Below are 12,284 nucleotides of genomic sequence, written 5' to 3'. Positions count from 1 at the left end.
TGCTTTCATTACCATTACCATACCATAGCTGTGAGTAAACTAAGTAATGTGTATCCCAAACATGATTCATAATATATTTGAACTGTCAGAAGCAAATTCATATGCTTTTGGGGTGTATACCACCTGCCAGTGCTTTAAAAAGAAGAAGCATTTTGAGTGTTGATTATCATGTACATATAACTGATAAAGCATATAAATGAAGTGTCAACACATTTGGTATACAGATCCGGACGACATCAAAAATGTGGGATTCCGAGTTCCGATTTTTCTATGACACCATAACTTAATTATTGGATTTTGTCTTTATATTTCATGCTTTAGGATGAAGTATTTCATTTGAAGTGATGTAGAAGCAATTTGTTGTTGCATTACAATCACATGGTACTTAATATCTGTATTTGTATATACAGTACCAGTCAAATGTTTGTGTCCAAACGTTTGACTGGTACTGTATGTGGTATGTCTGTTGTAAATGTGTATATTTATGTTTGTGTTGCAAGTTACATTTGTGTTAAAAAAAATGAAAAAACATGTACGAATCTTAAAGCTGCATGATTGTTTGTCAGAAGGACTCCAACAGTTGCCTATGCACTCATCCAGTTGACACAGAGCAACATTATCATTTATCTTGCAGCACGACATATGCTCAAAATCCACTTTCTTTTACTAGTTTTGGTCTCCACCAACTCTTTAGAAAAAAGTTTCTGGGTCTTTACTAATTTACGCATAAACTTGTGACTAATCACAAACATGAGAATAGTATCAAAATCCCAAATGCAATGGATCAAGTCAGGTTCGAGTGTTTTATTGGCACATACAACTCACCGTTTAAAAAAATAAAAAAGTTAATGATAGAAGAATCAAAGTGTTATCATTCATTTAGACACAATAACAAACAAAAAACTGTTTTCATGTAACAGTGATGAGTCAGCTACTTCATTTAGGACAACAGCATTTATATAAAATCACAGATATATAAAAATATGAAAGGAAACACTTTTACAAATGTGCTGACATTCTTCAAAATGGCTAATGAACTGATTTGATTACTCACTGAACATAGTATACAATAGGCACTAAACAATGTTGCTGACTAATTCAACCACAGCAAGTCATTTGAGTCCAAATGATTACTTTGTGACTGTATAGCTGATCTTTTATAACAGGTTAAAAATGTTTATTTCATACAGACGCTATGCTCTAGGAGCAATCAATTAACCATCTACCAGAGTTCTCATCACATGTTGCAGAAAGTACAGTGATACCTCGCCCAAAATATTTATTTTAAGATGACCACAGCTGTTTTCTCTGTAAAGAAGGAAACAAACACTTTTTAAATGCACATTTTCAAGCAGACGGAGTGCGTTTGACATTAAAAAAAGACACATTTTGGGTGCAGTATCTCTGAACATGTAGACTGAGTGAAGATTTGAGCTGACCAGTTCCAATGTTAACCTCACTTACAGGATTTTTATAAACAAATGTAGTCTCACCAAGAAGTAAGACATCAGGGCAAATAACAGCAGTGGGACAAAAGAATATAAGATTTTATATCTGACTTGCATCAAGGAAAATGGAAAGATGACAGAACATCCTGAAAGAAGCAAAAAAGGACAAAAGACAAAAAGAAAAAGGAAAAACTGAGGTCAGCTGACATGGCTCGATTAGGTTTCCAGTATGTGTTCAAAAGTTCACAACAGCAACACACTTTACAAGTCTGGGCTAGATCACAGCAAAAATACTCTTATGAAGAAGAAAAGACCACACGACAGCAACTGATTCACTCCGGGAGACTTCTGAAGGACAAAATACGTAGAAAAGCAGTTGTTAGGTCCAATTATAAAAGGGAGATTGCATTTTAAAATCTAAATTAAACTGTTAAGTGCTTTCCCAGATAAAATTAAAGAAAATAAAATGCAAATAAATCCTCTCCTCCTTTCAGAAAAGTTGTGCTACTTTTGGGAAATATTCAATAATGTAATCACATTATTTTTGACCAAGTTGAGGATAAATCATTTGCAAACGAGAAGTTGCATTCATTATTAATTTCACTTTGCTTGAAATGGTTTAATAAATTCAGAAAAGGCACTTTACTGTAATACATCCTTTTACCATTGAAAGTATAACACAATATTACAAAAAACAAAATCCCTAGTCTAGTGTCATTTCAGTTTGTTGCCATTACATTAAAGGCTCAGAGTCACAGTCGTCACAGAACCTTATTATGCAAGGATGCTGACAACAGAGAGCAACAATATATTGTTCTTTTACCATCAATATTGTGGATTTGATAAACTAGAGTTCATCTCTAGGCCTGTGGAATATATTCAGATTTAAGTGCACTTACAGGCAAAAAGTAGACTTTCCACACTAAAGAAAACCAGCGTGGTCGCAAACGTCAGGTTTTGTAATACAGAATCTTTTCTAATCACACATACGAATGTTCATTTGATTCACCTCTACATGCTCCTCATTATCTTCAGTGGTTTCCTTCATTTTGGTCATGAGTGTAGTATGCAAATGGAGGAGGGTTGTTTTTTCTGCCTTAGAGCTACTGCACTGTAACACACTAAAGGGGCCACATACTCTTACAGACAGGGAGTCATTAGAGTACTGCTGTTCAACACAAAGAGATCGTAGCAGTTCCTTCATGGTTGAATCTATTGATGTATAAAAGTCATTGGGAGCGTGTGGCCTATGGTCTAATACAATGCATTGAAGATTTAACACAAAACAGCTTCACAATCTTTTGACAGCTTTGGAACAATGATATTAACAGAGCAATAATGGCAAGATGAGAGAAGCTTAAAATTGACTAATAAAAAATACGCCTTCATTTTGACCTTCTGGTTTCGTTGCAGTGTGCTTGCATTACCCACATCTTAAGACAAGGTCTGTACAATAAGTACAATAATAAATTCACAGCAATTTTCAATGAGGAATGGTCGAGGGGAATTTGTTTCCCCCTCTTCTTAAAGTCTCCCTTTCTTCTTAGAAACTTCAGTACCCAGAACTCTGTTCAACAGATCCTCGTGGAAGGTCATTATCCAGTGACCATTTGAATGGAGACTAATAATCATGTCAACAATAATAAATAAACATGTAGAGACACAGGGATTGAAAGAAACAAAAGCAATAGGAGTGGAAGGCACCATCCTGCCAGAGAAAAAGTGAAGGAATAGATGGAGAGATGATGTAACCTTTTGGAGTTCAAAAACTTTACTGGTGTGTCCTTTTCTGTGCTCATCGGGAGACACGCTGCCAGAGCTCTCAACTGGCAGCGGTTACTTTTCTCACCTTAGTTCTACTTCTGCTGGTAGCCATGGATTAGTCAAGTCATTGTCCTCTTTTTTTTTTTTTTTTTTTTCTTTTTTTTTTTAAAAGGTAATGACTTGAAGCCATTTTGGCCTCAAACACTGGCAGCAACTTCAAATGGTGATAGTCATTGTAAAAGTTCAGTCATTGTAGTGCTGTTTCCCCATAAAATATAAGGTCCGCGACAGTCGCTGGCTGTCACAGTCCCTGTTTCAGCCATTGTACTGCTGCTGATAGCGACGGTTCAGCTCACGCAGCTCCTTCTCTCGCACCCGCCGGGCTTTGTTGGATTTGGTGGAGCGGCTGGAGCGAGTGGACTGTGCCGACTTGGTGCTGTGGCAGCGCGAGGATGCCCGCTTCAGGAGGTTCTGAGATATGCAGCGCTGTAGGTTCTTCATGGAGGAGGAGGCGGCCATGCTGACGACCCAGGGGTGCTTGAAGGCCTGGCCGGCTGTGAGCCGCTCGCTGGGGTCCACCGTCAGAATGCGCTCCACAAAGTCTTTGGCCAGGTTGGACACGCTGGGCCACGGCTGGAGAGGGACAGATGTGAGAGAAGACCGTAGTTAACAAACTGAGTACACTGAACTTTTAATTGGGCACAGCGAGAGAGTGAGAATAAAACAAGTTATAATATTTTAAAGATTCCCTCCAGACATACAAGTCATATAAAAATACTCTGTTTTGAATCATTTGTGTTGCTGTAGTTTTAATTCATACTCTCAAAACTGTGAATATGCAAATATTGTTCATTTCAGCAGTTTAAATGAGAGACATAAGATGTTTCCTCCTTCCCTGAATAGTCCATTGGCAGTGAATGTGCATCAGTGTTATTAAGGTCAATTAAACTGACAGTAAAACAAATACAAGCAGCGAAAGATATTGACATTAAACAAAATATAAACGATATCCTATAAGAAAAACTAAAACCAAACTGAAACTATATTGCCAGGCTAAAAAGCAAATAAACATAATATAATATAATAAATTAAATAAAAATAAACAAATTCATTTCAGTTTTAGCTTTTAAACGACAATAAATCAGTTTAAAAAAAAGTAGTGTGAATTTCTGTCGACTCTCATGACACTGAACCACAGACATTGGATTCAGGAGATGGCGCTATGATGCTTTATAATTAATCCTACACAGTTTTCCAACCATGTTTTTTGTAAGTATATGTAGCTACATATATCTGAGACATTATACCAAACAAAAACAAACTAAAACTACTGTAAAACTAAAACGGAGTTAAAACTAACTGAACTACTAAGAAATCAAAAACTGGAGGTTTAAAGTTTCCACACCACACTTGTGTAAGCTGCATACTGGACCATGGTTAGCTTCCAAACTAGCTGTGATGCCACAAAAACATGCCTGTACGTGCACGCGTTAAACACTGACTTTAGTTAAGTACAGACAGACTTTCCACCTTCAGCAGATTCATGTGAAAACATCCTTCTAGTGTCAAACTCTGCACATACATCATACTGCAAAGTGAAGCTCAAACACTCAAGAGAAGAAACAATAAACCAAACACTTTCTTTCAGTGGAGGGGAGGGGCACTTAACATACTTGTGTAAGAATGTTTGTTGGGCATCAGTACAGTTTGTGCACTGGACACAAGAGGGCAGCAGAGGGACATAAAGGTGTAAACATCACGTGAGGACAGTACTTGGAGCTCTGGACTGTGGTTTATTAGACCCAATGTGCTTGAATGTTTGTATACGTTTTGCTTCAACATAATCTGATGTTTCTAAAAGATCAATTTTAACATAAAATGTCCTTTAAAGCAAATGTCCTACAACTACTGTCAACTCTCTTTCCAAGTATAGTTTAGTGACTGGTAGTGAGTCAAACTCTACCCCCTACATAGACAGGAATTGGGAATATCAATGCTGCATGCCTTTCTCACACTCACAGTTTGTACATGATGTCCTGCTTGGCAACCAGCTGTGTTTTCAGTCTCCCAGTAGACAACTAACCCCCCTCTTCACACAGCAGGTAAATCACCAGTGTTGGCTTAAGATACATGACACACACACGCACATATATATATATAAGCTCCACCTACAACAATGTCGGCGCTGTGATTAGTTCTGGGCCTGCAGCTGTAAACGTGAACATTATGTAGCGCAGCTGTAAAGACACATGTTCCCAAGGGAAGTGCATTTAAGTCTGCCCCACCACAGCCCCACCTCTCGTTTACCCTCAGGACCTTCTTTAACTACCACTCAGCCATGCGTAGTGACATAATACAAGCTGTTGCAATGCATCCTCCTTACTAAAGTGCCTAACATATGTGTATATATTTTGGCATTATGTAATAGTGACAGAGAAGATACAAGGTGATGAGACTAAGACGTATGACACACAACAAATATGAAACGGGGGACGTTGCAGGTATGCTTCTTGACCACTATGCACTACGAAGCCCCAAACACATAATGTTAACCGGACAAAAAGAAGAAATCGCCTCGAATAAGAGAAAATGCAGATACTGCTTATTGGAAGAAAAACTCTTATTACAATTGTTCTTTTCTACGTGTGCAACTTATTATTAATGTCATTATTGATTCATCTGTCAATCTTTTTTGATTAATCAAATTATCGTTGATTGATAATAAATTATGATTCAGTTAAAGATACCACTAGTAGCACTGTGGAGCAATGTTTCTATGAATGGATCCGTTTTGTTTGTACCAGGACTAACACGCAAAACAGGAACATTTACACGATGTTACGCGGTACAGACACATCATTGGGCTGGATGGAGATGATGTGCGGGTGGTGGCAGACTGGTAGTTGAATAAAATCCTGTGGCTTTTGGAGTTGGAACAGGGCTAGAAGCATTATTTCTCCATAGCTCAGCTTCTCCATTCTCGCAGTGCGAGAACGCGCAGTACGCGCAATACGCTCAATACAGTATCAACAGCGGAGCGTTTGTATTTATGACACTATTCAAAATCATATTGTTGGGATTTCTGAATTCCGTGGTATACCATGATAGCGCCCAAGCTTAATGGCAATGCATCACACATGTTCGTTAAGACTCAAGAATACACGCAATTTATTATGCTGAAAATGTAAAGCATGACTTTGTTTGTTTACAAGAAATATCATTTGAAAGAAATGTTGTACCTCGTAGTGGCAAACCCACAGAGAGTGGGTTCCCCTCAGTTCTATGTCTTTCAGCTCATTGTTTTGGTTTTCAGCCGCAACTTTACTGTTTTGGTTCAGTCTCACCGCTCTCATAGTGTCATTTTCAGCCGATGTTTTCAGGAGAAAAGGTGTGATGTACACACTGTACACAACCTGCTCAACACCAAACAGCAGACAGACAAAGTTAGCGACTAGCTAGTGAACTCCCTCAGGAGGTGGTGTGAGACCAAAACCAGAGCTAAAAGAAGAGTGACTAGCACGACTCCATAACAATGCTTATGTTGCTTTGTATCAGCTTGATGTCTAAGTAGGCAACTCGTTTGCCATATAAACTTATGTCAGTCTTGTGATGATATATATTAATCGTTGCAGGCTTAAAGGGGCTCTGCATGCCACAGTAGCTTGGCATATTGCTTGAATTTACATTGCGTGTGTCCTTTTGAGCTACAACACATCATGCTGAACATCAGCTCACAAGCCTGATATCAAGCCATCAATTTGCCGTTTCTCCCTGTCGTTTTTCAAACAGAACAGCCAAAAATAATCAAGAATAATCTGATCTAATCTGCAATAATGTTGATAGAGAATAAAGACTGCTCTGTCATTGCTCTCATAAAACAGTTTACGGTCTTTAATGTGAAAACCCGAGATGATTCAACTGCTCCTCATTAAATATTACAAAACTGCTCAGTTATTACTCGCGTTGGAGTGGCTGTATGTGGGGCAACCATTAACCAAGAGCCCATTTTGTAAAGCTCACTGGCAACATAAACATCCCATGCTAGGAAACAAAGGAACAGACTACTCAGCATTCTTCCAAACTAGATACACAGATCGAGCATAAATTATTTTGCACACAAACACACAATTAGAGGGAGGGCATATTGACTTAGAGAGGAGGACAAATACATGAGAGAGTACGGCAAGGTAAAAAGGTAGGGGTAGATATCGACGTGAGCTGTGATACGATTAGAGAGGAGAGAAGTTAGATGTGTGGAATGTGTGTGCGTCTGTGTTGAACCATGTCACCTCTCAAGAAAAGCATCTCGGAAAATCTGTTGACAAAGCCTCATGCGGTGTGAGGAATGTATTCCAAATGTGGGTGAAGTCTGCTGGGGTGTGTGTGAGTGAGAGTGAGAGAGAGAGAGCGAGAGAGAGAGAGTGTAAGAGATATAACTGCTCACCTCTCCAGAGAAGCTGTACTTCCCCTTGAGGATCTGCCGGTAAAGCCTCATGCGGTTGTCGTCCTCGAAGGGCATGGTTCCGCTCAGCAGGATGTACGATATCACCCCCAGCGCCCACATGTCTACAGCGTTTGTGTAGGGCTTCCTCACCAGGATCTCAGGGGCGATGTACTCTGGCGTGCCGCAGGTGGTCTTCATCAGACACTCGTCTCCCTTCTTCCTGCTACTGGCCAAACCAAAGTCAGTGATGATGATCTTAGAATCGGCTCCAGGGTGGTAGTAGAGCAGGTTCTCTGGCTTCAGGTCTCTGTGAGTGATCCCCAAAGTGTGGAGATACTTGACGCCATCCAGCACCATCTGCAGCACCTTCGTGGCGTCCCGCTCCGTGAAAGAGCCACGAGCAATGATCCGGTCGAATAGCTCTCCTCCGGTAGCCAGCTCCATCACCATGTAGACACGTTCTGCAGTCTCAAAGACCTCCATCAACTGGATTATATTGGTATGACGGACGCGTCGCAGAACACACAGCTCTGACTCGCACACCTCCCTCCCCTCCCGGTAACGGGTCTCGATCATTTTGATGGCGTACGGCTGCCGCGTGCTCTTGTGCTCCACGCGAACAACCCGGCTAAAACTTCCGCGACCTATCAGAGCTTTGATGTCGTACTTGGCTGTGACCCGGGGGTCAAACTTGGCTCGATATTTTGCCACCTTCTTCCGCTGAGGGTCCGACAGATCGGACGGGTCCTTTGGGGGCTGGGCGGAAGCGGTGGGAGTGGCAGCTTGGGCCTGGGCCTGATATGGGGAGGTGGAGTCAGCCTTGTCACCTCCCCCTCCACCGGCCCCGCCCATCTTGCTCCTAGTGCCATCTCCTCGTATGAAGTGCTTATAGATATCTGTCTGAGGAGGTTGGGGAGGATCAACCTGAAAGTACAGGAACACAGTTTATCACAGATGCAAATTACAAACCAGAGCAGAACAACAAATCCTTTCATCGGCAAACCAAACTGAGGAACGTCTGCACTACACGACGCCTTCTAGTATTGGCTCAGCTCGCTTGGAAACTCAACCAACGTGGTACTGAAAAAGGTACCAGGTACTATCAACAACTTTTGTTTATGGGAAACTGAAGTCGAGTTCAGTAAAGCTATGCTGTACTCTGCAGTGGAAATGTGGCAGTAGTCTTTACTTAGTATCTGGCTGGTACTGGATGTTTGAGGCTGATCGTGATATTTGGTAGTTTAAATGTTTAGAGAGAATACTATATTGGCTTATAGTACTTACATTTTACATCAACACATAACAAAAACAAATAATCTTGATATGGATGCTTTACATTTTTAAATGCACTTTGGTGGACGAACTATGTAATGGTGACACTTTTTCTAAATGACCTTAAACATTATTTATCAATATTTACGCCCGGCTGATTAAGTTCTAATAGTTAAATGTGTGTATACTGTATATATATATATATATATATATATATATATATATATATATATATATATATATATATATATATATATATAAGATGAAAGATGAATCCCTTGTTAGAACTTCTTTGTGTGGTAACAAATAACAAGTGTTTATATTTTCAATTTATCTGTTGATTATTTTCTTGATTAATTGATAAATAGTACAAAATGCCTTGCGGTCACAATTTTCCAAATCCCAACTTGAAATATTTAAATGTCTTGTTTTGTCCAAACAACAGTCAAGTACACAAATATTTTCAGGTTTGTGTCATAGAAGACACGATTTTCAATTATCAAAATAGTTGCCGATTAAGGATTGTTGATCGACTTGTGAATTTTGTTCTGATATCTGTAACCAGCTGAGAATGAACGGGCTGTAACAACATATGAACTGCACAACATTTCACCAGGATTATTCTATTAAATGTTTTAAAATCTTTTGCCATCAGAATACTTTGATAGATCACATTAAAGTTCATGCACAAAGGCTTCATTGGTCGAAAGAAAATCAATCAACTATTTTAAAATTCAATTCAGTTTGATTAATTTAATAAACAAAGAACCTAATCATTTTCTAGTTCCAGCTTCTCAAACTAAATGTTGTTTTTCTTTGTGTTCTATAACTGTAAACTAAATATCTTTGAGTTTTGGACAAAACAAGACTTTTTATCTAGAGAGAAGAAATGTGCAAGAGATAATCACAGCTCTATTAAGTTAATATTATCAGTACTAATACTGGTAACAGCAGTCCACAGAGCAGTAACTGCTGCTGTTACCAACAGTATCTGTGATGGTAACAATATTAGTACCAGTACTAACCTTTTTGACCAGGTCCAACTGAACATCCCCTGGAGGCTCAGGGAGGACCTTACTGTTCCTGCACCCCATCACATTACTTTGGGCCGCTGCCCAGCGAGCCACACAGGCCACCAGGAGCCCTGCTTCATCACCGCAACAGCTGATTCAACACACTCAGGGCACCAACATCCAGGCTGTACCCACACTCAGACAGAGGGTTCATGAATAAAGCTGATTACACCCACTCAAGTCCCAATGAGCTGGCATCAGCAGTCACAGTTCATGAATACACCGATACATCCACTTAAGTCCAGTTAAAAAAAGTCCAAGAGTTCATGAATATATTCTGGGCAAGCACGTTGTGTGTCTCGGCTCCATCAGCACTGTACTGGATCACTGGTTGTCTTTTTGTGACAGTATTCTTTTACAGCCCTGTGCCGGTGAGTCTCACGCACAGACAGGCTGCACAGTCGGCAGGCAGGGGGGTACCTCAAGCCTCTTGAAGAACCTACCAGGGCCCCATCTCAGATGAAGTAATACGTTGAATGACTGATGAGAAAACTGAAGGAGTACAGCTAGTATGGACGCTCATGGGACAACAATGATTGATCAGGGCAGGGGAGTGAGAGAGGTTCTGGAAAACAGCCTTAAGTGCAATTGCCTTGAGGAGAAATTCAGAAAGATTCAGGCAGAACTTCCACAGAAAATAAGATCATCAACTATGCTCCGATCCATTGCGGGAAGCTGCGATGTCAGCAGCGGTCTTGCCACAGATAAAGCAGCTCCCCTGGAGAATCACAGGCTGGAGAACAGCGGAGGGGAGCTCTGCAATGCAAAAAATGAAATATGAATCTTGAGTTATGATGGCTCACACATGGGCATGATATGCTGAATGCTGACATGACATGAGCAGATTTCAATAAGGCAATTGAAAGGCAGAACACACGGATCATTTTAGCAGTAAAGTTACACAGCATTTTTCTATAAAAGTTGCGTGATGAGGCCATATTGTGAAACTTTCAGCCAAAATATAATAACAGCTACCCAGAAGATGTTTTGAATGGCCAAGAAACCAAGTGATAGCTTTGCCATTGTAAGAAATAGCTGCACTATCACAGATGGTCACTTATATCCGAGTATCAAATGTTGGATCTATGCCTGATATAGTGTTAAAAGTTCTCAGTACAAAATGTTTATGAACTTTCTTTTTCAGTTATAAGAACAAAAGATTTACTGGAAACATCCCTAAAAGCATAGTTCAAAATATTCTTTACGCAGAAGAAACGATGAAAAGTAGTACATGTAAATTAGATCAGAAATGTACTGGACAACTACATTAAAGTTCAGGTGAAATTGTAAAAATGACCAGGCCCTACTCATGTCAATGTTTTTTCTTTAGCCAAAAACTAATTTAGCCGTTATTGTCCGCAACACGGAGTACACCAGGACACTCTGTAACAACTTTTACAAATAACCCCGACATTACAAGTGTTCAAGTTAATTAAAATCTCACCTCATTACTTATCCGAGATAGCGAAGTGTCTAAGCATGCTAACTAGCCTGCTAGCAGCAGGGCAGGACTTCCAACTTTGCCAAATCCAGCCTCCTCACCCCACTCTCACTCAGCTGGGCTCTCAGTTTTCACCTCGTAGTTTCCCAACTTTACTCTTGAGGACAAACACGTAAAATCCGTCATTTTATTTGTTAGCGACATTTTTTTGTCAATTCCGGAACTTCATGGTTGGTTTTGAAGCTGAAGGGACTGTACAAAAGCATGCAAAGTTGCAAAGTTGCCCCGTCGGTTGCTTTTCAGAACGGTGTTTTTCGCCTAGGAGGACCACCTTCCCACAGCCAGAGAGAAGTGAAGAGACACATAATGCAACACAGTGCTTCCGGTTTACATTTTCAAAATAAAACGCTAGTTGAGAATTCTTTGCAGTATTTTATGTGCAACTAAATGTCTTTTTTTTAAGGAGAAAGAAGGCCAAATACAGGTGTGTTTTTCTACAATGTTTGTACTAGGTGTGTATTTCTAGCAAGCTACATCTATTAAAGCAGTAACATCCATCTTTGCTATGGCTGAATTGCCAACCGCGGAGAACTGCCCCGGAGCCCCAGAGCTTCAGGGCCTAGAAAGGTCCAGTACTATTGATATTGTGTACCCTATCAACTAGTTTGTGCTAGTTCATTTAAAATGTGTTTAGGGTTATACAGCAATAAATGACACCTAATACCTTGTGATGAAGGGTCCTGCTTTATTACACAATCTTGACAGCTTTGTTACACATCCGTGACTGTACCGATCTCACCATGTTCAAATCCCAAATCAAAACTCACCTCTTCAGATCTGCT

At 40.0% G+C, this 12,284-nt stretch overlaps 1 protein-coding gene across 1 annotated transcript; it reads right to left on the bottom strand.

Moving 5' to 3' along the window:
• Window positions 1-2,035: 2,035 nt before the first annotated feature.
• Window positions 2,036-11,773, bottom strand: pskh1 (protein serine kinase H1). Its single transcript, XM_029434014.1, has 4 exons — window positions 11,446-11,773; window positions 9,954-10,757; window positions 7,657-8,580; window positions 2,036-3,845 (listed from the first exon to the last, which is right to left on the bottom strand). Exons 2-4 carry the CDS (start codon window positions 10,020-10,022, stop codon window positions 3,528-3,530), a joined length of 1,311 nt encoding a protein of 436 aa, XP_029289874.1. The 5' UTR covers window positions 10,023-10,757; window positions 11,446-11,773; the 3' UTR covers window positions 2,036-3,527.
• Window positions 11,774-12,284: the final 511 nt, after the last annotated feature.

This window comes from Cottoperca gobio, chromosome 6, assembly GCF_900634415.1.
Source record: "Cottoperca gobio chromosome 6, fCotGob3.1, whole genome shotgun sequence".
NCBI classification, from domain to species: domain Eukaryota; kingdom Metazoa; phylum Chordata; class Actinopteri; order Perciformes; family Bovichtidae; genus Cottoperca; species Cottoperca gobio.
The sequence above is the reverse complement of the archived record's forward strand: the minus strand, read 5'-3'. Positions and strand labels throughout refer to the sequence as shown.

Bases quoted from the DNA above. Each gene is read 5' to 3' on its own strand.
- pskh1 (XM_029434014.1), bottom strand. From the start codon at position 10,022: ATGGGGTGCAGGAACAGTAAGGTCCTCCCTGAGCCTCCAGGGGATGTT. The intron at 8,581-9,953 runs GTTAGTACTGGT...CTGTACTTTCAG, and splicing joins AGTTGGACCTGGTCAAAAAG to GTTGATCCTCCCCAACCTCC. The intron at 3,846-7,656 runs GTGAGCAGTTAT...GTCCCTCTCCAG, and splicing joins AGTACAGCTTCTCTGGAGAG to CCGTGGCCCAGCGTGTCCAA.